The sequence below is a fragment of the Telmatherina bonti genome (genome assembly GCF_933228915.1).
Source record: "Telmatherina bonti genome assembly, chromosome: 21".
Taxonomy (NCBI): Eukaryota; Metazoa; Chordata; class Actinopteri; order Atheriniformes; family Telmatherinidae; genus Telmatherina; species Telmatherina bonti.
Window position 1 is genome coordinate 24643102 of NC_136630.1, and position 27232 is coordinate 24670333.

Below are 27232 nucleotides of genomic sequence, written 5' to 3' on the forward strand. Positions count from 1 at the left end.
TTTGGTCCCTCTGAAAACAGACTTTCTTATTCTATCTCTTGCATATTAATCCAAGAGGGATATGAAATCTTGAAACCAAGAAAACACAAAACTTTTTACCAGTTGTTCTTCAGTATTATCATTTGAATAGTGTCAAATATATAATCAAAACATCTATTTCATCATCCAAATTTATCATCCCTACTATGTATTAGAGTAAATGTTATCTGAACACAGAGGAAAAATAAGTTGCTTTTGCTTGTGAAGATCATTAAGTCCTCGGTGTTAGACTGTATCTCAATCCAATTCTGGGCCAATGTCTAAAATGAGGCTGCAGTCTATAATTTAGCTGGACACACATGCACACATATAGAAACAATCACTTTGCTTCCTGCCATGAACAGCCAGCCTCCATCCCCCATTTCAAACCTTTTTGAAGAAATGTAATTGAGATACCCCTTTGTGCTGCTGGTGTCAATTATTGTCTCGCAATCAGATCCAGGCCTGATCTCGCCCATCTCCTGCTCCAAAGTCAATAACTAAATTGAGGTGGCTGAGAATAAACAAGCCAGCTATTTTCAGATTAGGGATTTCCACGAGTTCCCCTTGCTTTAAATGATTAAACCCACCTTTGCTTTGTCCAGTGAATCCTTAGTTTGTATTGCTTAGTGAATGCATTGCATTTATACTAACAATGATAGTCAAAACCAAGAGTTCCAGCAATTCTCTCCTCTCTCTTTTGCTCCCTTCCACTGTCTCAGTGTGAATATCAACCCAAACTGAAATGTCTCCCCTTATTCAATCTGTTATTGTAAGCTAAATTTTTTAATATTTTCTGGCGTGTTCTTTTCTTAGAAGATTTTATGCCTGACGGCTAAATTATAGCTCTTCTGCCTACGAGGAAGATGTACATATTAGAAAGAGAATGGGAGATTAAAAAGGGAGGAAAGAAAAACAATGAGAAGATGATTCAGAAAGACAAAAAAGAAAGGAAAATGTGGGCTTGAAAAGCAACGAGGAGGAAGTGAAGGAAATTTTACAGAATACGCTCAGGTCAAAGCTGGATTAATGTCTCTGCTGCCATCTTATGTAGGATTTTTTTACATTAGCTCCGTGCAGTGTTGCATCTCTGACACCCAGAAGAAATAGAGCAGATCCTTGGTCAGCTTGGTCTCTTTATGTCATTGGTCCAAATAATTAAACTCAGATCAATCAACATGAAGTGTCTCATTTTCTCTATTTTACAAGGGTGCAGTAGATAACTAACCAGGCTAGAAAGTATGGTGATCAACTTCATTTGACTAATAATGAACAACATCTGGACATTTAATACAGTCCCTTAATTAAACAAGGCATATGACACCGCCACCAAGCAGAAATGTTTTAAAAGAACTATCATGTCACCAAAAATAAAAAAAGAAGGGAGCCCTGACCAAAAGGAATACAAGACAGGGGCAGACTCAAACCAGCCAATGCCGTGGGCCATAGAAGCTGGGCAGCTTCCTTAACCTAGAGACTAAAAGTAACCAATAAGAAACTAAAACATGACTACATGAGACTCCAACCTAACTCACATGCAATGAAACTAAAAGTTGCAGCAATGCAGGTGTTGGCAGCGGCGGACACGGTGCTTCTGCCTCCTATGGCTATAAACCCCCACAGGAATTACTCTAGCCAATCCCTTAAAAGAAAACCAAACAGGTTAATAGTACAGACACAAAAAGGACACCTCTGCTGACAAAGTTACTTTTTAACTGTCACCAAGTACTTTATATATATATATATAACTTGACTTTAGTAATTCTACTGCTTCAACTCAACTGGAAAATGACAAAAGTGTTGTCATGTCATTTAAAAGTCATAACCTGGGAATTAAAATGGATTATTTACAGATATTAGGTAGGTTTATGAACTGATGGTTCAAAGTCTTGTGTGTAATTATGCCATCCACTGACCATATCTTTAACTGTCTCCCAATTCAGGGTCTTCACGTTGTGTGTAGTCTAAACACAAAGGGCGTAGGACAGTCTGACTGCGTAGGACAGTCTGACTGTCCTACATAGTCTGACTGCATAGGACACTCCATAGTCTGCACAATCAGAAGCCGCTTATTGATAGTAAAGTGGGACAGCCTAGTGTACAAGAATTACCCATAGTGCTCAATTTCCCTGTTGCCTAGCAATTGCAGATACAATATCGACGCAACAAAAGTGTTTCCATTCTTCCACGAAACACACGTAAATATCAAAGAATCGTAAGAAAGTGGAGCCAGAATTTTTTATTTCATTTCTTTACATTTACCTGTGGGTCAGAATTTAAACAATGCCACTGCTTACCCACCTTGTCTTCCTATGGTAGCAAAACGGAGCTGATCGTTGGAGTTTATTTTTTGATTAATAAAATCTGAATTGCCTCAAAGAAATTACCCAAAGTCTGGTGAGAATCAACAATGACAACATTTGCCCCCCAAAAAACTGAAAAAGCTCCAGTCCACAAAATGTTACAGTACTTTAAACTTTTTAAATGCTTTTGTCCACACTCGTCATTGGACATTTTTATCTGACTGTATGCCAGACTGTGTTGTGGCTTCCATCTGGTCATGCAGCAGAGATGATCACCTCCCACTGGCTGCAGCTTGAAGCTGCATGAGGACCGAGCTTCTTGCTTCTTGCTTCTTGCTTATTTTGACGGGGGAGGTGCTTGCGCAGCAACGCTGCTGCTAATAAGGAAGAGTGAATTAAATAACTCAACAAAACGTCTTCAATGTGACCAGAAAAGTTGCTGTTGAGAGTAGCTTGTTCTTTAAATAGTTTCTGAAAAAGTTTGCTAAATAAAGCAGCACAGTGCTGAGTTTCTCGTCAGCAGTTTGTATCAGTGTAATTAGTGTACCAGGGAATGGTGCACTGACAAATGTTCCACAGTTTGTTCATTTTATTCTTGCGTTAATTTTTCTGTAATTATTTAATCATAATTACCTCATTAAAGTATCTATCTGTCAGGGTTCATGGAGGTGTGGGGACCTAGTTGCAGGACCGAAAGCCAGGGATCCGAAGCAGCCTTCCAAATGGGACAGTGCTTGGTGGTGCGTCATCAAGATGCGTGCAGCCTATGAATCTGAAGTGTGCAGACGCTGAATTGGGACACAGTTTGTATCTTTAACAGGACTTTTGTTTTTACATTGGACGTTAATGTTTTCTCTAATTCAGAGATATAATTTAGAAGAAGCCTCTGTGGGTCATATTTTAATGGCATGACCAAACTAGCCATCTGGTCAGTTGGACCGAAAAACTTGTTAAACACAAAAAATAAAATATCTCAAAATGGACCCTACAACCCCCACCATATGTTTTATTTACAGGAACAAACTTAGCCATTAATGTTCCTGGTACTAATTTTAGAACCTGTAATCTAATGCTGTTGCGGTGACAAGATACCTCCAGGTGCTCCTCGTTGCCTGCTGTGAGCCTGTATTCTAAAACAGTGTTGGCGCACTCTGAAATATGCAAATGCATGGAAGACTTCAAGTAGCCCTCTAGTTGATAGACCCACCAGTTAATTAGAATTCACTCTCTTTACATAATTTCTCCATGCTTCACAGGCCAGGGGACAACAGTCCAGAGCACAATAAAGTGTCTTTAACTTCTGCGGAAATATGCTAATTGTTGTCGAAAAGATAGAATACTATGACCGCCTGCAGTAAACAAATACAACATGCATTATATCCATAACCACTTTGACTTTCTCTAATGCTCATGGAAAGGATAAAAAAAATAGTTTGTAATATCAAGAAATAGTCCATGGTGATTTAGTCCCGAGGCTTTTCTGCAACAAAGTTTATTCTCCCTGCTGCCACAGAGGTCTGACTCACTGGGCCGGCATCCTACTAATCCAGCATTCACCTGGCATCCTTGCACATATTAATGATGCCTGCGGGTGCTGCTGTGGCAGAACAAATACAAGCAGAATCTCTGAGATTCACTTTAATGGGCTTGTAAGTAGAAAGCAGCATGAAGCGGAGGCTAAAAGAGAGCAACTAGAGAATTGGGAAAGTAAAGGCAAGTTGAAAGAATTGCAAATGAGACTTGTTTCTATTACATCGCAGTCCAACACAATGACAGACTGAGTTGCTGATCATAAATGCTTGAGAATGCTTGGTGTCTTTGTGTTGTCAGACCTGGCAACCACACTGTACCTCTTTACATAGGTGTTAACAGGTCATAAAATGTGTACACTTTTGTCCTTTTCCTTGCATGGCAACACTTTACCTTTCTGACCTTTCTGACCCTCTTGTACCCTTCAAGCACTGACCTATGGGATCAAGGAGACAACAACCCCCACCTTTCTGCTCACGCTGTGAGGTTGCCTCTAGCACCTGATCCATGGTCAGATCTGAATCAGAGCTGTGAGATACTGAGAGTAGATGGAGCTGAGCAGGGATCTGAGTTTGGAGGCAACTTCAGTCTAGCTTTAAACAAATATTATGGCTACTTCTCATTCTCAAGGCGTCAGATACTGCCAGGTAAAGCTTCATATCGTTTCTGCAAGAGGTTGGCAACAGTTTCAAACACACCAATCATGGCAACATTATCTTCCAACAAAAATAAAATGCTACAAACATTATTTTAGTGTTTATTCATGAACAGGTTACAAGGGGTGTGTAATGTGACTGGAGGATGTGTGGAAGGAAGTCACAGGGCCCATGAATGTGGCACTCTTTCTGTGAAGAGTTTGTATCTTCTATATATGTGTAGGTTTTACCTCGGTACTCAAGCTTTCTCCAACAGTCCACATGCTTGTCAGGTTAATTGGTCACTCTGAATTCCCCTAGGTGTGAATGTGTGTTTGAGTGGTTGTTTGTCTGTTTGTTTTTCTCCGATGATGGACTGGTGACATGTCCAGGATGTACCTGCCCCTTGTCGTCAAATTGCTGGGTTAGACTACACCTTTGACACCACCCTGTCTCTGATATTGGGTTGACACTGGCCATTTTGCTATGGCACAAAAACTATGTTTACTTCAATACAACACTTACTATATTTGAAAGTTCTTAATTTATGCTAATTGGTCTAATTACAAAGACAGTTAATCAGGACTCCCTTTTCTCTGCATCTGTCTTTGCCAACACCCTGAATTGGAATAAAACATTAATAAAAAGGACGGATGGAAAGGATGATGCATTTTCATGTTTTAGACAAGTTTTGGCTAGTTGCTCCAAGGCGGGCTTAGGCAAAATTTTACATTTTTGGGGAAGTTTTTGCTTGTTTTACACAGTTCCCGTTTCACAGAATTATGATGTTTGACCTTTCCTAAAAGTAGTTTTCTGTATTCTGACTTAAGCAAATTTTTGCTCTCGGTATTACTTTAGGTTGAAATATCGCAACTGCTTGGTTTGGCATTTCTGTTATGAAGTTATGAGTTAAAGTTGCTAGCTAAAAGCCTTAGGCCAATGCAATGGCCTAAGGCTTTTAGCTTAGGCCATTGCATTGGCCTAAGACCATTAGCTAAGGCAATGTTCTAGTTCAAAGGTGGGGTCACGTTTGATTACTTTATACATTTCCCATGTGTTCTCAGGCCTTTAACATGTTTTAAGCATATTTTGTTTTCACAATGTTTTTAGGGTGACACATCAAAGCTACTTAATTAGATTAGCTAGGTGTTTAAGTTAGCAAACAAGATAAAACAATAAAAGGAAAACAGAAATAGAAAACACTGAACCACTCAACCGTACTGTACGTTGACGATTTGTTAAAGGCTACATTCTGTGCTGTGACGCCTAGCGACATGACAGTATTTGACGCCACCAGGGTGAGATCACGTGGCATTTTCACAGCTGTTCTCTTGTAACACTGTGTGTGTTTTTATGTGTCAAGGGTGATGCCTCTAAAGCAGGTTCGGAGATAGATTCTGTCGCACGAAGTATGGAGGACGTGAACGGCAGCAAGAAGGATTTGTCGCCCTCTGCAGGTGAGAGACATACACGCACGGCGTATAATGATCCCGCACGTGCAACACAACACTTCGTTTCACCTCTGTATGAATTTTATGACTACAAACACCAGCAAGCCCGTATCATCTGTTTTTTTTTTTGTTGGGTTTTTTTTTGCATTTTTTACTGCTGGCATTTTAATGACACTGTGCTTTTTAAAAAAAATGTATGCAAAGTATGTGAAACAGGCAAACTCCTCCCACCTGTTCAATGGCTGTGGTCTCCTCAGCCTACCCCCCCAGGCTGTCTGACCACAGTTATTAGGCACGTGTCTGGCTGTCTCTGAGCTGTTCAGCATCCTCATCCATAATTCCTTGTGAGCTAGTACTCATCACCTCTCTGCATTACTCTTCATGCAGACTGGAAAGCCAAATGGAAACTCGACCGTATGCAGAGCAGCCCCCAGTTGCGCTGTATCATCGCCTCTGCAGCCCCTTCAGATGCTGCGTATAAAACTGCTTGCATAGCTAGATGAGACTTATATACATCTTCTAGGCCTTGGATAAAGGAAGAGGAAGGAATTAGTGTTATTAAAGTTGCATTTCCATCCTTATGTTATGTATTTGTGTTGCTGCCAAGCATGATATAGTTTCCCACGCATCCCATAAGATTAATGCTCCGCTGAAATATTCATGTTGCTCAATAACAGTGCAAAGCATCCATATTTAAATACTCTATTTCAGAGGGTATGTCCACAGCATGCGGCCATGTGTGCCTTGTACGCTAACTCTCTTGCCTTCATGTGTTTTTTGTGAGACTATTTTAATTTTTTTTTTTCTAAATTAACATTTTACTTTAGTAAAACACATGACATATTACTTTTTGTGTTTAATAATTAAAAAATAACTTTATTCAGAAGCAGTGTTTGAGGGCTAGGTAGTGGCCAGAAGCTGCTAATCAAATACCCTTGTCAGCATTTCTATAAAAGCAGAACTTTAGGCAGTTTGCTGATCTGAAACATCCAGGTGTATGTTTAACACAATGCCAAGGAGGAAAGACATCAGAAAAGACTTAGAGATTGCTGTCGTTGTTATATCAGTCTGAAGTATATAAACGTTTTTCCAAGTTATTATGAGTCAGTTTTGCAGGGAGAAAGCTTATTCACAAGCAGGAAATGTTCAGAAAAGTTGTCGGTCTTCATAGGACTTGATGTCCTAGCTTGTTTAAAACAAGATCAGGACCTAAAAGCTATGTCTCAGACTCTCCAGGTTTCACTTAGCAAGTTAAATGTTAAAGTACATTTGTTTAAGAGTTGAAGGATAACACCTCTTCTGTCTAAAAAACTAAACACCGTGGCTGCACAGCCTAGGAAAGTTGCAACTGAACTAACCTCCAGACTTCTGGGACAGTGTCCTTTAGACAAATAAGACCAAAGTGAAGATGTGGGTCTGTGCATTACAACCTAACAGCGTATCAGCGCAAACACCAAGTGTAAATAACGGAGGGCTGCTGATTGATCTTATTATTTAATCTGATGATTTCTGCAGCCACAAAATCTGGACACCGTGCAGTCATAAAGTCAGCTTCTATGTGTGCCAAGTTATGCTAGAGTAAAATGTGAGATCATCTCCCTCATGGCTAAAGCATTTCATGTGAAGTGAAATGATTGGTAAAAATACTCTTAATTTCAGGGAAATCTGAATTTTGGATTGTGCAATTGGATGATGCAGCAAATCTACAACTAAATGGCTGAAAAGAAAAGAATCAAGATGCTGCAAATATCAAGTCAAAGCCCAGACATATGATATCTAAAAATTAATCTAACTAAGGCAACATTATAGACCAAAGTAACACAAAACATTTTATTTAAAGATGAAAGTTGCCTTTAAAAATAAATATATATATATAATATACTTCATGTGATTATGAAAGCTATTGAGTAATATGTACCCTCACACTACTTTTAATTTTGTCTTATATTCATGGTATTGAATGTGTATTTTGCACATGTTAGCCTTTTACATGGAATTGTTACATACGTAACAATGCAAACGAACACAGTCAGAAAGGAGTATGAAGTAGCAGAAGTTTTATTTAATCCTCTTATTTCATTTGAAGCCTTATGTGATGTATTCCAAGTTACTATGTAAATTATATTTACATAATTTACATATAACAAAAACTTAAATGTAAACCCCTTTTCTTCTTCCCTGTGCCATGTAAAAACCATGTGTTTGTACGACTTTTTGAACAGGCACGTTCCACAACCTCACTCTGTACTTGGAAACACAAAGTTTTTAACAGTGTGTATATACATTAAGCTCTACACATACCTGATGCTAAGATGTTGTTTCATTTTATAAGATTTAAGATATAACTGTAAGATATACTATTTTACCTTCGATTTCACTTTATTATCTGTCTTCCTCTTCATTGCGCTAGTGCCAGTTAATGGACATGTAGAAATGAAGAACAGCCTGACTCCACCGCTCATCACCCACACTGCTGCCACCCCAATGCCCGTGCCCAAGTTACCGGTGGGAGGTGACCCCGTCCTGGGACACGAGTCCCGTCGAGGCAGCAACGTCTCCATAGACCCAGCCTGCTTTGACAAATCCCCGGTCAGTATATTTGTTGTAAATGTGACTTGTGGCAGTTCCCATGTGGTAAACCAGTACCAGCGTCTGCCAGGAGTTACTTCCGCCGCCACTCAGCTTTCCCGGGACCGTCTGTGTGAAGTGATTTTTTTGTGTCCCGCTGCTGTGTTTTGATTGTTCTATGATTGATGATGATTAATGCAGAACGTCGGTCTGATACCCCACTTAACTGCCACGCAACTGCCACTCTTTATTTGACACACCGACGGTCATGATGAAGAGTTGGAGATTAAATATGAATCTTTAAATCTCCTCCTGTCCATCAGTCAGCATGAAGTTTAGTTTATTAAGCCCTTATTTTCAGTAAGAAGGAACAAAAGCGTTGCAGATTTACGTCAGATTTTTCTTTTTCTTGCCTTTAAATGTCTCTGTCCTCCACTTGCCGTCCTCTCGCCACAGACCAGCGCCCGCAGCACGTCCCCCCAGGCCCCCTGGAGCCGCAGATCCAGCTGGAATAGTCTGGGTAGAGCACCTTCGTACAAACGGCAGAGGCGGCAGTCTGGTGAGCGGCGGTCGCTTTTATCCGGTGAGGGGAACTCCAGTTCTGACGACGGGGAAGGGGGAGGAGAGGGTGGGATGATGGAGGAAGAGGACGCATCACTAGCCAGGACGGACTCTATGTCCCAGTCTCAGGGTGGACCCCGACACAGGAGGATGGAGTCTGTGGAGACTCGGAGCTCCATGGATTTGCCCGCCGATGCACTCCTGCAGGTAGACCCCCACCACCAGCAACCAGTTAACACTTCAGACTATAAAACTTCTCATTATTCTAAAATAACTAAACTGAATCCATTTAAAGAAGGTATTTTAGTTCGGCTGATCTTTTAAAACCTTTTTGTAATTCTTATCATTGTCTTAGTTTCACGCTACAAACGTCTAACAATAAAAATGTACTCAGATATTTGTACTTATTTCCACTGTATAGGTGCCTCATATGTACCGCTCAGCCAGCATGCACAGCGCCAGACCCCCTTCTCTGAGCCTTTTACGGCCCGCAGAGCACAGTGATTGCAACGGGAAGGGATCTCTCTCAGTCATCGGCTCCACGAATGTATCTTTGGAGGAAAACACTGAAGATGATAATGTAGAGGAGGAAGCCAACCTGGTCAGTCTGAATGCATGTCTGTTCTGAGTCCTAGAAGAGTGTTTATGTAAATCTGACATTAAAAAAAACTCTGTTAGGTTGTCTTACAATTAAAAATGCCATTGTACAGAACAAAGGCCTTCACACATTGGACAGATGGAAATAAACAACACAAACTTGTGACTTTCATGGGCATCGAGTGTGATGTGAAATTACAAATAAATTATGAAGATTCAAATCAAATTAAAACAATCAAATATACTTTATCCATCCCTGAGGGGGATGCTACTTTTCTAAAACAAAGCAGCAACGTGGCAACAACCAAAACTGATTCCACATCACGCGAAGGCAATATTGTGCTGATGCTGCAAAGGAAAAGAAACAAAGAGAGCATTGGGTACATTCTGTGTCAGAAAAGCGAAGAGATCCGGGATCTGAAGCTCCACCACGGCCGCTTTAGGACGGACTTTAGGATGTCAGTGGGACAATTTGAGGATCTGCTTCAGCAGCTAGCTGCTGGCTTGAAGAAGCAGAGAAAAATGACAGAGACACTCGACCATGGTGATAGAAAGTTTCAATGAAGTAGTAAGAGCAGAGTGACACCTGCATAGCTCATGGCTATCGACACGTCTTCTCTGATTGTATATCTGTCAAATATGAATATTTAGAAAAATCAAAATCAGTTAGAAAATATAAAATTTGTCAAATTGCTAGATGGATTTGACTTTGACTCAATGAAAAATGTTGCCGTTCCAGTTATTGAGACGAAATATTTGGTGTTTGTGCCGAAAGGCCTTTCGAGTTAAACTATGAAACTCCTGAGTCCATTCCTCATTTCTTTATTTGTTGTCAGGAAAACTGGAAACAGGTGTAGGATTTATTAAAACCAGCAAACATTAGTAATAATACAGCTCAAGTTGCCTTGTCATAACTTTACGTATTCTTCAGAAATACTTCCCCAGACATATTTAATGACTTTCCAAAGCTCCTCTCGCTGCCTTTTGCTTTGTTCTCTTTCCAGATGATTCTACACGACTTCCATATATTGGAAGTCCAGACTCTAGGGATTCATCCCTCCATTAGACCTGTTATAACTTCTTTTCAGTCCAGTTTTTGTCTCATGTGGCATACCACTCAGCCTTTCCCCCCTGTCTCCGTCCCTAAAGAATGGTTTCCAATGTTTTCCAATAATGATTTCCAACGTCATCTTTCCAATGAGACAGTTGGTGAGGACGCAACAGTAGAAGCATCAGCTGAGGGTCATAATTAGTCTTTCATGTCCTATATTGGTTTATTGTTGGATTTGTCCTTTGTAATGTCATCATTTCCTGCTCCTAACCACCTTCTGTAGGTATATCCCACGCTGGGATATACCAAGAATCACCATGTTGGTGCAAAAGTACAATTTAATGTCTACCAAATGATGTCTTTAGATCCAACTAAAGATACAGAAACAAATGTTACGTTTTTTTTTTGTGACAGGCTGCTAATTAAGTGCCTTCAGATCCAATTCAAAGTTGGCTCTTTGCTAAGTCTTCTGTTGTGTAGACACAACAGGGGTTCAGTCCTTCATTTAGCTGCTTACCGAGTGCTTGAACATGTTATAGATTAGCATTAAGCTGGTTAATAGTAGACAACAGATTAAAAATATCTGAAAATTGTTACAATATACAAGAACTGGTGGACTGGAAATCTGAAAATCTATGCAGCCAACCCCCACCCCCAACCCAAAAAAAAAAACAACTTTAAAGACATGCTTGTAGCTCAGAACTATTGCTCACGACCACTTAAAAAGAATATAAGTCTATCTACTTGGATCAGAGACTTTACACACCAAGATGGAATGGATATATGTGCAATAAACCCATTTTGAAATCATGTGGAAGGTGACTTTGGTAAAGCTGCTACAGGAAGTTGTGTCCACTTTCCTCTGCAGAGTCGTGTTGCCAGGATGTTCCGCTGGTTGGAGAAAAAACAGCCCGAATGGTGCCGACAGAGAGATACCTGGTCGCTCTACCTCTTCCCTCCAGAGTCAAGGTACCATTCCCAACTGTGACAATCTTCCCTGTCCTGAGTTAGAAGTGTTTTCTTCCTCGCTACTGGATACAGATCACTCTGAAAAAGTTGTTATTCTCAAATGAAACAGCTTCCTCAAATGTAAAGCGCGACTGAGGCCTCCTCCTGTCACGTGGAGGATTCTGACAGTGAAGGCAAAATCGTTTTTGCTGCAACATGAGCATGACATTCCTCTTTTACCCCCCCTGCTTCCCATATTTCTCCCCACATTATCACTTCAGAAGTCTCTTTTATCTGCACATTTCTGCAATATCAGGGGTGAGTAAGCAGCAGTGAAGGGAGGGAGGGAGTTTTCTCCCACTGAGTGCTGCGTGTTATCTCAGCCACGTGCCAAATCCATCTCTTCTCCCCTTCTGGGCCTTTGATCTGTAAGTCTCCGCTGTCTGTTTGGAGAATGTGGCGGTGAAGGCAACACCGAGCAACATGCCGGCCCTGACCTTCTGCCACCGCTTGCTAATTAAATGTCTGAAACACAGCCCAGCCAGTGGGAGGTTTGATGCCGGCTCACGCAACAGTTAGGAGATGTCCATTGTAGTTCTGAGGATGTAGAAAGCAATCTCAGCTCAAAGCGAAAAATGACACCACCTCTCGTCAGTAAGTGTTCTGAGTCTTTTTGGATGCCGAACTTCTTCGCAGCATCACTGCTTGGAGAGAGTAAGCAACTTTCCTGCAGCAGATGGGAATCGAAGCGTTCTAAATTTGAGGAAACAGAAGCAGGAGTTCCTCATAAAGGGGCCATGAGAAAATCCCATTTTCATTCCGTTTTCATTTGTTTACAACTGAGGGATTGTGTCCACACCATCATGCAGTCAGTCTGAAGAAAAGCGCTCTGGCTGTTTCGCTTTCTGTCGGAAAATCTCAGAACTTTTCATCAATCTGGTCGCGTCACCGTCCATTTCCTCCAAACAGCCAATCAGATGGGCAGAATAAACCCCCTCCTTGGAAACACAGAAAACAGAAGATAAACTTGTTTTCTTCACATATATGACAGAAAAACCATTTTTGCCAACAGACGTACGACTTGAGAATACAAATGCCAATAATGTCAATTATATAATCTTGATCAAGTCTGAACATTATGACAACTTATAAATTAGACATAGACCTGCCAGTGTGTGTACACAGAAGCTCTGCGGGGCTCATTGTCTTCCCGAAACCTCTGGCAAGACTACCAAACAAACTTAAACTGGGCTCCTTATGGGATCACTCGCTCTGTGCTATGTGCACTGCTGCGGATGATGAGTTGTGTCATATGGCAACCTCTCCCTGCACTACAGCTGTCAAACTCAGTTATGACAGGCTGGTAATATGAGGATGAGTGTCCTCTGATGGCTGGTCACCGTGGAACAACAAAGATGAACGAATCATAGACGAAGAGAAAGTGGAGATGTCCTATTTAAAGATTGTAAATGAAACATTCAATTAGAGAGCCCCTCATTGATGAAGAGCTTATGCACATCACACCAGAACTACTGGTGTAACAACAAGAAGACCTACACCGATACATCAATTAGATGATTAATGATAAAAAATAAATAAAAAGAAATAAATTAAACATTGATGCAGTAATTATTTAGAGAACTTATGGAATTGTTCCCATTTGTTTGGTTTTATTTAATATGATGAGGAAAATGCAGATATCTACAGATGTGGTGTGTTACTATGATGACGTCAGACTTTGGCTATGATAACTGTTATAAACTCATTGAAATTGGGGCCAAAATATGAGTAAGATTTTCGTGTTATCTTGTTTTAATGCCTACAAATAGAGATTTATTCTTTAAGGATCTTTTTACATGGTGGTCTGTGATTGTATTGTTATCTAATCGCTTTACTAAAATTATGTTCTTACAATAAGTCATCTATATCTACTTCCCTCGTCAGTAGGCATATTCATTGCAGCATTTTTACTACGTCTCTGAATGGACAAGGCTCCAGTTTTAAAGTGAGCTTTAAAACTGCGGCACCAGCTTTGTTTAATAGGTGTTGGAGCTATGCTAGATATAAATAAGAACCTAAAATGAGCATAGAAGAGGGCAGTAAACATGTACACAATGTTAAAATACTTACCTGTAGTTATAATTACTGCAGCATCTGAAGCCCCTCAATCCATTTACAGATGAAAACCGGCTCTTGTCTGGGAGAGTTTTGGCCACTGATGGACACCATAGACTCGCAGTTATTTCGATGCCCGTCTTCACCACTACCTTTAAATATCTAATTGAATTCATGAAGGAAATTAGACTTTTATTTTCTTTGCTATTCATGTTTTAATATAAAAGTGATTCTGTTAAATCGTGATGTGAAATAAGCTGCAATTCCATCAAAATAAAAGCAATATTTTGTAAAAATTTGACGAAGTGCAAATGCAATGTCTTTTATTTGGGTTTATTTGTTATTAGTTTTTATTGTGATATTTTGGTTTTGCACAATTCTAAGAGTGATGGAAACCCTGTTGTCTCGTACCGATGGCTGGTCAGGAATTAAATTGAATTAAATCATGTTGGATTAGAGATATTAGCATCCACCGAATTGGTAAAAAAAAAAAAAGATCATTAAGTTGTGCTCATGTGTTATTTATGTATCCATATTTTAATTTTTAACCCACGTGAATTAACTGTCTGACTAATTATGACTCTGTGCTTGATCTCAAAAGATCATGAGATATCATTATAGTTCATCCCAAGACTAAATTAAATTGAAATTAAGTCAAATTAGCCACGCTACACACGTGCTATAATCATGAAGTTTACCCATTGTCTCATGGCTATCCTTTCATTATTGCTGCCCAGATATAACTTGAGACTGGACCGATCTCATTCCCACATATTAATAACCCAGTGCTGTGACTTCGTAACATCTGGTCACACTGATTTATTTTCTGTCGATATCACCAGACTGGCAGGATCCCGAATCTGAGAGCATCCGTTTACTTCAGGCATGACTCTGACAACTCACACATGCTTCGCAGGACCTCATTAGCAAACAGTAGAATTTTTACTTTATACATTTTAAACCAATATATTTATCAAACATGAGGATAAAGTTAGATATCTAGTGTTTTATTTGATGCTTCTTCAGTGTCTGAGAGATAAAAAGTTTCGGTTTTATGTCGTCTAGAAGAGCGATCTGGACGAAACGAAGCCTCGGCTCTGAGTAGTTCAGTACGGAAGCATAGAGCTGTCATCCTCATAAAAAAAGTTTGGGCCTTATCACGTTATAACGTAATAAGTTTATTGTAAAAACGTGAAACATATCACGTATCTGAAAATGCGAACTTGGTCATTTTCAACTTTAGATGAGGAAATTGTGTGTGGATCACAAATGGCTCATTTACGGGACTTGATAGAGGTTTTCTTCATAACTGGGTGGAGACATTGTGAAATTTTGGTTCTTTGGAAAACTTTGGATGACATTTTAATAGGTATGCATACTTTAAGGACAGTTTTAAAAGGCATGGGTCTGTACAGAAGGATAATGAGTCCGAGTCCGATTCCCATGACGCGGCATAATTTCTGATTGAAACTAGAGCGGCACGAGAATCGCTATAAACACAAACTACATCATCTTAGCTGCATTCAAGTGCCATCCATCCATCCATCTTCCACATTTTTACAATAAAACTAATCACGTTATAACGTTATAAGGCCCAAACTTTTTATTATGCGGATGACAGCTCTACGCTTTTTGTGAACTTCTGGACTTTTTGCAACCAAACTCCTGATAGTAAAGCCACCAGATCTCAGTAGTTTCATTCTTACAAGAGCTTTGCGTTTGCCTCCTCGCTGCTTGGGGCCTGACTTGAAGTGGGGACCGTGTCCATTAATGAACCAGCACAACTCCATCTGTCTGCTGCATTAACACACACATCTGCATCTGTCTAGAAAACTTTGAAATAAGTTTTCCTTCAGTCTGTAAACCTGAATCAGACTCAAACATGGCGTTAGAGCCTCTGTCTGTTGCTTTCAGCCATTACTCTGAACAGGTATCAGTCTCTTCTCTGACCTCGCATTAAGTTGATCCTCTGCAGAATATTTTCTACTAAACTTTTCATCATCCAGCGGTCAAAGCTAAAAAAGTTCAGTTATGTCATCAGTTAGGCATTTATACAAAAAAAGCCTTTCTTTCTTTGCCTTCTTAGTGTCAATGAAAGCTGAAGTTTGAAGCCGAAATAAATGACACAGCAACACGTCGGTAGTTTGAACATAATGATAAAGTGAGATAGGTCACAGGTTTGTGTTCTTTAAGCAGATCAGAAAGTTGTCTTTATGCAATTCTCTGTTCAGTTCAGATTCAGATGCCAGAAGTCATTTCAGAGGGAATCATGACTCTAAGAGCTTCGGTCCATCTACGAATCTGAGCCCTTCCAGAAGTTCCAGATTTGTCTCCTTTTGTTTTGTGTCCGCTGTGTAAGTTGGGGAAAAAGGTTAATTAGAAAAAAGCTCCCTGTGGGCTGTTATTGTCAGAGCACTGAGGACACTGAAGGAGTTTGGCTTGAACCGGATTACTTGGTGACTTTCAGTCGCAGCGGGTTGCAAGATCTAGCCGATGCTGCGAGTGTCACGGCTCTGTGTGGCGCCCACGTTCTGGCCCTCGAACCGCCACACACACCCGCCTGCGCTCACAAATCACACGAAGAGACAGCAGCTCGGCGGGTGTCTGGCTTTCTCATGGACCCACGTTCACCTCAACCTGCCTTTTGTGATTTGTGCGGGTTCTGTTGCAGCTGAGGATTGCTGCAGGAATACTGCAACGCAGTCGCTGTGGTCATTAGGAGATGTGAAACTAAGGGAAGAAACAATTCAGAGGTTCAAGAAAATGTCTGCAGACAAGCTGCACTTGCATATCCCACGTTACATTTTCTAGAAATGAAGAGGAAAAGGAAGAGAAGGGATCGGTACATTAAAAAGCTGACAAACTGTAATAAAAAACACACGGAAAGGAAAATATCTGAAGCTTTGCATGCGAGAAGAGTGTTTGGAAACTCTTTGTGGCATTTCAGAAGCATAAAACTAACTGCAGTCAATATTTAAGTCAATTATGTCAGCTGTCATGGAGGAACAGTTGAATTTTTGATGCTAGAAAACTCAAAAGGTCAGTAAATACCACGGCAGAGTAACGCTTCAAACACTTGTCAAAATGTTTGCTCGGATGCATCCGAAGCTTTGACAGGGACGGACGGGAGTTTCTAAAACCTGAGGTCTGACCGAGGAGCGTAAGCTCGGCTTGAGTTTCGTCTGTGTGTTTGTGAACGATTTGAACTCGACAGAGGTTCACATTCAGATATTTGCCCGTCAAACCTCTGATTAGCAGCCGGAACCTTTCCCTCCTTCGCTGCTTGAGGAAAACACAAAGCCTGAAGCACTGAGGCTCAGGCATCCAGATATCAAAGCGGAATTATCTTACTGTAATGTATAAATAAGCACAGTCAGATGGCACATAAACACACACACATGCACGCAGACTCAGCGAGTGGTGACAAAATGATGTCTATATTGCCAAATAAAGCCCAAAAATCCAGATCTGAGCCTCACAATATCGTCCCCTGCTGCACACTTAGACCCACATGAGCCTTCAAAGCTGATTTGATTCACAGTTTAATCCCCTCCGCTGCCATATATAACAAGCCCGCCCTCCATCTTCCACTCTGTTGTCGCGAACTGAACCTTTTCATGTTGTCTAATGAAAGTCAGGCGTAATTAATGGTGCCAAAATCTACAGTAGTTCATCATAGACTTACTGTTCAGGAAACTGTGAGAAAAAGCTCATTCATTGCTTGTAAAGTGTGTTTCAGTAATTGTTCTTGTGCAGCCTGTGATGGAAGGTTCTGTTTGCTGGAATGTGGCTGAGCTGAGAGGTTTAGTTGGAGTGTGTGTTTTATACTACATGATGCTTTTTTACCAGCGGAATACACAGAAAAAGATACGACAGTGTAAAACATGGCACTGAAATATGAAAGTTGATGCAATAGTCCAATGGTTATTTTGGTGAAAACACAGCAAAAGTACAGAATTTACTCACATGAAAGCTTTTTCTTTTATTTATTTATCTCAAACACATACAGTACAAAACAAGCTCGTACCATTGTGTATTATACCTTGTTTGGGTAGGAGCAGAAGGAAGCCCAAGGCTTATTTAAATACTACTCCTTATTTACAGTTATTACACAGTTATATGTTAACCTTTTCATACCAAAAGTCAGAAAGCAAAGTTTAAAGCAGCAAAATAAATTATGAATTTTCTTCTTTTTTATATTTGTCCAATAATTTCTTGTACATTTTTTTAAAACTGGAAAATATTATTACTTCATTTTAAATCATCACTTAGTCCATTCCATAAAGTTTCTGCATAAATGGAAACACATCTGCTTTTTAGGGCGGAGCGTGCGTATGGTTTCTGGAACACAGCTTTACCTCTCAGATTGTACACAACAGCTCTGTCTTTAAACATCTTTTGTATATTATATAACATCTTATTACTTTGAACTTTGAACATAAATTGAGCTGTTTTAAACTGAACCAAGTCACAGCTTTTTGGGAACCGAAACTGGGACGAAAAAAGTCTTTTTCTGCTAAATAAAAACAGACGTGTTTTATGGAACACTCATTTTTGTGTGATTGTTGCTGCCTAAAATATCTGATTTTACAATGGTTTTAATGTTTCTTTTCTTTTTGTTCAACGTTCAACTCCACACTGCAATGTACTTCTGTAGTCCAGCTGTTACGTCGGCAAAGTTTATGGTGTACTTATTGTACATGATTTATAGTTTACTGCTCAGCATACCATGGCGCAGCTTATTGCACTATTAAACACATTGCATTTATATTATATAACACTACATTAATGTGTTATACTGCGCTGTAGTTTTACTATAGTGTAATATACTAATCCTATTCCTGCTTTACATATTTAATTACTCTATATTTTTATATTCTAAATTACTGGCTTCATTGCTCTTCACCATACCTAAGCCCCACTTTTTCCATAGTTATCTTTTGTCTGTCCTGTTCCGTGTTGTTTCCTAATAACTACTTTGTGTGCCACCAATTTCCCTTCATTGACAAATAAAGTTTTATTTTTAATTTGAATTGGAATGAATCAACTTCTGGAGCAGCTTCCCTGCGTGTATGGAGGCTGCTGATGCTGCCTGAACAGATTTGAATCTTTTTCTACTCTTTTTGAACACAAATACTGTCAAATAAGGACAACTGCAGCCAAAAAACTCTAAAAAAAATCCCCACTTCATGCACTTTGACCCCGTCTGCAGTTAGCACAACAGATTTTTATTAAAACTGAAACATGGTTCACTGAATTTCCTTTCATACCTTTTAGCTGCACAGTAAATATTTGCATATTTTCCAGTCGAACTGAAAGTAACTTTTCTGTTTGTTTGTCAGGTTTCGGATTCTGTGCAATAAGATCATCACCCACAAGATGTTTGACCACGTCGTGCTGGTCATAATCTTTCTCAATTGCATCACCATCGCCATGGAGAGGCCTCGCATCGATCCCAGCAGCGCTGTGAGTGTTACAACATGCTGTGTGTATTTCAGCCCGTAAACATCAGCACCCTCTATATGTTTGCATGTCAGTTTTCAGTGGCAAACAGACTAAAACTGACAAAAAGTGTCTTTCTACGGAGCCTCCAGTGAAGTGTGTGTAGGACTGATCAGAAAGGAGAGATGGAGGATTAAAAGAAAACAATACCCATCCGCAGGTTCAGCTCTTCTTCTGCAGAGAAATGGGGCAGAACACTGCATAAGCAGGGAAACACTCCTGTTCGACAAGGAGCCTGTAGCTCTCAGTAATATGTGCTATACTGCTGGATCTGCAAGTACTGGACTGCATCATTACTACCATGCAGTATCCCTCCAAACTGAGCAAGACTGACTGAATGCCTTGCAGCAACACACAAACACACACACACACAGATTGCTCAGCATCTTTTGCAGATTCAGCCCACAGCTTTATGCATAGACAAAGAAATTATCGCGGTTTGATCCCCCCTTCATTTCCTTCTCTTGCTTTTACTGAGCGAGGTGTTTCGGAGATGGACCTAATTGCGGTTTGATCACTGGAACGATTTGTGACTAAAACACGGACGAGACAGCACAGCGCTGTAATTGATTCAATTACGTGTGAGTAGCAAACATGGCTAACGTCCAGGAAAGGAAAGGTTTTAACAAATGGAGGCCATCCCATTTTAATCACCCACGCTGATGGACTGAGCCCTCATTATTTCTGTGCACTGAAAAACAGTCGTAGCTACACACCACTTAGTGCAACAAGCAATCCAGCATTGAGGTTCTCAGGTGCACGTTTATTTTGGTTGCTGTCTCCATCGTGTCCAGCCTGTGCCTGCAGACCGTTATGGAAATAAGATGGAAATGCATGACGCAGCGGGCCACGAGACACAAAGGAACAAGCAGTCATACCAGGTTGGGGCTGTGACGCTCATCGCTTCAGATCTCCTTTGCCCGTGTGGTCCTCGCACGTTGCTATTTGTTCGTCCCTGTTGAGTTGTTTTGTATTAATGAAGCCGATTGTGAATTGATTTCCACTCGGTCATTCTGGCCAGGCCTGCTGTACAACAACCAAACATGTATAATTTATCACTCCTCTGCAACCCTTTTAAAGCACCTGCTTTACATCAACCTCCGCGCCAGCTTGACAAGAGACATGCTATATTCCCTCAACAGAAATGTAGTCATTGTCACGGAGATGAAGTGTTTCAGTAACAGCATTTTAGTGTGGATTGTAAGCTAAATAATGAGTTTATTGCCCTGGAAGTTATGTCAGCCACTTTGCATTTGGCATGCAGTCTAAAGCTGTTTTGGTTTGGTACTCAGGGTTGCCTGGATACTGTCATCCTGTTGCTGAGTGGGAATGATTGAGGATGATTATACCATCTATTATGATTTATTATTTGTAATTGAGCCACGGGACAATACATCACTGTCTAATACTTTAAATTGAATTATACTGTATATCAGTAACAAGAGTATTTCAATCCAATTTTTCAGCGTCCACGTCATTCACTCCACATGGCATTAAAGTGGAAATGAAACAATCAAGCAAACTAACATTATTTACTAGACTCAGTCATCATCTCATCAATAATAATATTCCAAATGTGAAAAATATTAACATATACAAGAAAACCGTAGTTTAGTTTTATCTTTTGTAGCAAGAGCGTCGCCATCTTGCAGTACCGTAAACGGTGACGTCACGGGGTTGGTTGGTTTCGCGGTCCTGATGAGAGTCCCGTTGTACGCATCAAATTAAGAGAGACAACAGAGTAAACAATGGAGACTTGTGAACCAAAAGAGAAGAGGAGGAGGGGGGGGGGGGGGGGGGGGGGGGGGGGGCACTACTGCATTGCTCCCAGGTGTAAAAATGATGTTTTACGAGTTCAGGCTGAGGGCAAAACAGTTCATTTTAACAAACTTCCGCTAAAAAGTAGAACTGTGCTTCTGCGCTGGTTGGCTGCACTGAAGAGGAAAAACCCTCAGATTGGCCCAGAGTCTTGTTTGTATTTGTTCAACAAGCTAATATAAATTTAACTTAAAGGTTTTTTTTTAATCTTTAAACTTTATTTACAAAAGTACAGTTTTTATACACTAAAAATGTTTTGACAGCAGGAAACAACTTCACACTTTAGACGAGCTCCTAATGTTATTGTTAGCTAACGCTAATGTTTAGCTAGTCATTAGCTAGCAGCGTTAGCCGGGAGCAAAATAAATCTAGACGTTTTATTCGCTAATTGCAAGTGGAAATATTGTTGCATCTTTTCCATCATATTACTGTTTCACTGCACCATTTATTTTATTTGAGATGAAACCACCAGTGATTACTAACATTAGCTAGCTTTTCTAACAGTTAGCCGCTGTTAACCGGACGCTCCAGTGTCTCCACTCGGACATCCTTCAGGGATAGCATGGCCACCTCCAACACGTCCATCTCCCGGCACAGTTGATCAAACGTGCGGACTTCAGTTATGCACAATTTACCGCGCAAGACATGGTCTAAGTCAGCCTCTTGGCAGCAGATCGACTCCACTATTGTGGGCATCGCAGAACAGCAGCCACACCTACACCAGGTGGTAGTGCCGACCCGCTCCGCCCCATAGAGAAGCACCGGCTCCTCATCTTCCTCCTCCCTCCTCATCACTGCTCGACTCACCCGGCGTATCGGCTCAAAAGCGTAGGCAATGGGATTATTATATTCACTCAGTCTTTCAGTTTCGTCCTCCATTGTACCACTCTTATTAACTGTGTTACTGCTTTAGTTAGAATAGATTCATTCAGCTCGCAGCCAAAGAACCAACCAACCCCGTGACGTCACCGTTTATGGTACTGCAAGATGGCGGCGCTCTTGCTACATGAGATAAAACTAATCTGCGGTTTTCTTGTATATGTTAATATTTGTCACGTTTGAAATATTATTATCGATGAGATTATGACTGGGACTAGTAAATAATGTTAGTTTGCTGAACTGTTTCATTTCCACTTTAAGATAGAGGAGATAGGAAGGCGCGGCACACAGGACCGAGGAAAGCTTTCTGACATGTGGGGTGACACTTTTTAGAAGCAAAATTCGCCCTTATTCTAAACTTTTGCTGCTTTTGTTTGAGGATGCCATTGCAAGCGACCTGCAGAGAATTTTTCTGTATTGTTGTACCGAGTAAGCATTTCTTTTAGTTTTCACCTTCGATGCAGCGATACTTGAAACCAGGTTGAGCTTGAGACAAATCCTTATGGCTTATGGCTCGTGTTTCCCTTTAGCTGTAGTGAAGCAAACGAGATGCCAGGCGTCGAACTGGGAAAAAACAACACTGGCACTCTAGATGAGGAATATGGAGGCAACAGAGAAGTGTTTTATGATTGCTGTCACTGTCTGTCAGACTCTGTTTCTTTCAGCCTTCAGCTAATAATAAACACACACACACCGTGGAGGAAGCAAACACTGCACACAAAGTAGAGGAACTAGCTTGGCCTTGTCCAGTTAAGGTGACTGGTTAAAATGGGAACGGCTCTGAAAGTGAATTTTACATGAAGCTGCACATTATCAATCTCAAAATACAGGCCTCAAGTGAAACCTTGTTGATAGACTAATGGACTTTTCAGGCATATTTAACCACCCTTTTTTCCAAAATGGTGTTGGTAGTACACATCTAGCACCTTTTAGCCAGTACGACGCCTGCTAAGTTTTTCTGGCTGCTGGATCCTCTGTTTAGCCAAAACTATAAGAAAAGCAGCAATGGCACCTTTTTATCTGCCTGAACAGAATGTTAGTTTTATCTGTTACAGTCAGAAGCCTGTGAAATACATGGGGGAGTAGTAAGACGTTTGTCACTTCTTAACTTTTTTTATATAGACCGGGAATCAAAGTACAGTCCTTAGTTCATGTGGGTTGTGATTTTGTGAAATAATACTAGAAATAATATTGCAAAAATGTGCGTGTGCAATGTATATGTATGTAGGCATTTAGATGTTTACTAGCAACATTTAAAAGCACCATTTAAAACTTTACTTTAGGCACAAAAATCTAAACCTGTCTGAACACACTGTCTGTACAGGACACTGCGCAATCACACACACTAATGTACACACCTAAAACTCACTTGCATCGGCAATTTTGTACCATGGGTAGCCTTCCTTTCTCACTTACAGTGACAGCTCAAATAGCTGGGTAACTTGATAACAAGCTACAGCTAACAGATGTTAGCTGTAGTTGACAAGACTACATACAGTTTAGTCTTTGGGTAATGAATTCTTTACTATGCAGCTAAAGTTATTGCTTTAGCTTTTTTTTTTTTTTTTTTTTTTTTTTTATTTTTAAAAAGCATTGCTAATGTATCTCCGTTAAAAAAGGAAACATATTAATGTAAAAACTGAGTAATGATGCTAACATTGTGCAGGTTAGCTAAACTAGTCCATTTTTGCTCACAATTACAAGGACCTAACTTATGTCTGTTTCGTGTGAACAGGCTATGTAAACAAATTCTTTATGTTTAGCCAACAGTGAAAGTGTAGTGTTATTAATAAATATATCTGTAAAAGTTAAACTTAGGTCTTAAGAGCTAAGTACAAAATACAAAGCTAATATTATCATACAGTGCCAGAAAGTGAATTACATGTTCGGAGTCTGACTATTGACCTGGTAAATTTTCACGCTGCTGCCCCTGAAATTGTATTGTTTGTTTTAGTGTATAATGAATAAAAATATGCACCATGTTTCCGGAGACAGACAAGAATGGCTGCTGTCAGGACTGGAATTCATGGACAGTCTACAGTCTTCTACAGTCCAGTTCCAGTGATGTCATGCTTGATATTCCCAGAGACTAAAAATCGCTGTAGGGCTGCCATCTCTGTTGTGTATGCATGTGATTTTGTGTTCCTCAGAGCATGTATGGTGATAGTTGGAGGCCGTGGGAAAGGCACCCACCTACATCCACAGACACTCACACACATGCATAGTCGGAGCAGGGTCAAGTCTCCTCAGGCAGAGGGGGAGTTGAGAAAATAAGCAGTCAGTGAAGGGACCTTATTCTCGCTAGCGTACTTGTTTTCTTTCCTCAGACCTTGTTTAGTTCAATGAATAGACTCCTATTCTATCTGGGATGCACATACACCATGGAGGCACGCTGCCCCAAGCAACAGCAAAGCATGAGAGAGCAGTAGTTTCACTCTATATTCATGGAAGTCTAACAAGCTTGGTGCTTGTTAGAAAAAATGACTTTAATATAAAAACAATGCATCTATAGCCACACGACTCTCAAAATACACACTACTTTAACCATATTTAAGCTTTCGTCATTTGTAAGATGAAATAGAGGCATATTTGTTTTCATATTAAGCTGATAAAAGCAGTTTATTTGTGATTGTAACTTCATTTATAAACATTTTTAAAGAAAAATAGCAAATGTGGATGTAAACTGTGTCCCGCCAACTAATTTCCAGGACATGATGAATTGTATGCATTGGTAAAACAATAGAAAAGAAAAAGGAAAGAGAGAAATGCACTTAGTTGCAATAAGCTGGTGTGGTTCATGTGAACAGTTTGGGCTCCAGCTTGGGCTTTCAGTCATAAAAATCTATTGTATGCTCTTTCAGTATGCTAATATTAAATGTTTCCTTGTAATTTTTCTTTTTATTTAACTTTTATTTAACCAGTAAGAGCCTCAATGAGATCAAAATCTCCAAAAGTGCCATGGTCAAGTCGCGAAGCAGTTAAAAAAAATTTTTAAAAACACACCGACACAAAACAAAACACAATTAACTGGCTAACAGTTTAAAAACAAGATAAGGACAAAAAATAAATACATACATAATAATTTAAAATGCCTAAATCAAGCAGAACATTTACAAACAGACCCAACATTTCTTTAAAAACCTTTAATGAGACCAGGTCATGGTTTAAGTCTGTCTGCAGTTTATTCAGGGAGCAGCAAACAAACAAAACAAAACAAAAAAAAAGCCTTTTTTCCCATCTCAGTTTGCACGCTTGGACTAAAAATAATAATAATAATTCCCGTGAGCAAAGATTGTTTGGTCTTGAGCTCTTCAGTTGGAGAAGAGTTGAAAGGTAGGCATCTAATAGACCACCAGCAGCTCTGTAAATCAAAATATGTCTTAAGGCTGTAAAGCCGATTACATAGTCTGTGAGAAGCGAGAACGTTTTTGTTGTTCTCGAGGTAACAAGAACAGAATTACAGCAGTTTTTCTTTGGGATATTATTGGGAACATCTTGCAGCTTCTCGATGCAACAGCCGAGCAGAACTTTCTTCTTGTGGGGTTCCAAGAAGTATTGTGAGACTGATCAGACATATGAGGAGAGTGTGGTTAGCGCTGACGCAAGCTTGCAAGGACAGTTTTAATTAACAGCTGACCGAGATGGTAAGCAAAAAATGTAGACAACACATGGCATTTAAAGACATTGACACTGCCGCATGCAGAATCCCATCACTTCCACTGACAGCATTTTTTGTTAAATATGAAATAATCTGGTCAGCTGTTAATTGCAAATAAAAATACAAATATTCCCACACTAATCCCCGTCCCACTGGAGACAAAGCTTCTCGTTAAGTTTGAGCTGACCAGACCATAATATTGTTTTTCCTTGCTATCAATTTCTGTGGAACTTTTAACAAGCTTTAACCTTTGTATAGGCAAAGAGGTCCATCCAACACATTTGTACAATACACAGTGATGAGCAAGTGATCTTTAATTCAAAGTAAACCTTAAAGCTCCATGATATGTGGTATCCATTAGTGAAACGTCTGTAGTACACAGTGGTAGGTGAGTTGTTCAACAGAACCACTGCGCCCCTGAGCAAGGCCCTGAAGTCCTTTTTCACAGCAGTTTTAGAGGATTAGGTGAACCATTCATGGACACTCAACCAGAAAGCTCACATTAGCTCACACTGCAAACCAAACTCAGACTATCACACACACCAGTCTGATCAGAAAATATGTGGTGAGGCTGTTTATTTTTCCACACTTGCAGTAGCAGAGGACAGTACAAATACCACATGACTACACCTCTATTTATTGTAGCTTTTAGGGATTAAGGGGATCATTCAACATGAGAGCTCACATTAACCCACAAAGTCCAAACTAGCACTGATCAAACTGATTGAAAAATACACGATTGGTGTTTTGTTTAAAATATTCTGCTCTCTCACCGGCATTTTGACCAAAGGTTGTTGGTACTGGCACAATCATCACCCATCCTGACAAACTGACCCCGTTTGGAGTACTTTAAGTAATTTTGTAGCTCTGGAAGTGCTGTTAAAATGCCGATAAGATGTCAGATTTCCGAGTCCAGATCAAAACATTGTTTAAATTTTGCTGAGCTGTTGCTTTTGATTGCAAAGCAAAAAGCAAATTAGTTCATCTTCCAACTGACATACAGTGAATTTATTATTATTTTATGAATCTATTTGAGATAAAGATGGAAAAGCTGCCATGAGTTCATTACCAACATTGACTTTTTAATCTGAACCACTCAGTAAATCATATTTTCAGAGCAAAGCAACCCTAAACAAGGTGACTGTGTTACGTTACTTATGGGTTATTTGATTATTAGTTACTTTAGACACCTAATTATATGCTTTCAACCTGAGAAAAAGTGAATTTCTTCTTCATAAAATGTCCGCTTTAATATTTCATGCTGCCTTAATAAGGAGTAAACCTTCTGCCTGCTAGGCATCATTAGAGAGTGCAATAGTGTTTTTACAAAGATGTGCTCAGATAAAGTATAAGGGGAAAACAGCCTCATGCATTATTGAGCTACACACTGGATCAGTTTAGATGCAAACTCAGTAGAAAAATATGCCTGTAAAGAAAATGATGAGAATTACCTGCACTCAACCAGGACTGCGGCTGTGTTTTGTGTTGTGCAGGAACGGATCTTCTTGACGCTGTCCAACTACATCTTCACGGCAATATTTGTGGCAGAGATGACCGTAAAGGTGAGTCATTCACAGAATTCAAGTCAAATACTCTTA

The 27232-nt window shown here is 40.0% G+C and overlaps 1 protein-coding gene across 1 annotated transcript in view; it reads left to right on the plus strand.

Moving 5' to 3' along the window:
- Positions 1-27232, plus strand: part of cacna1g (calcium channel, voltage-dependent, T type, alpha 1G subunit) — a gene marked incomplete at both ends in the record, with an annotated part of 337957 nt that overhangs the window by 235105 nt on the left and 75620 nt on the right. Inside the window, 7 exons of the mRNA XM_079261395.1 lie at positions 5850-5943; positions 8348-8526; positions 8962-9273; positions 9488-9667; positions 11583-11683; positions 19120-19243; positions 27128-27196. Coding sequence (XP_079117521.1) covers positions 5850-5943; positions 8348-8526; positions 8962-9273; positions 9488-9667; positions 11583-11683; positions 19120-19243; positions 27128-27196 — 1059 coding nt within the window. The remainder of the gene's footprint in view (positions 1-5849; positions 5944-8347; positions 8527-8961; positions 9274-9487; positions 9668-11582; positions 11684-19119; positions 19244-27127; positions 27197-27232) is intronic.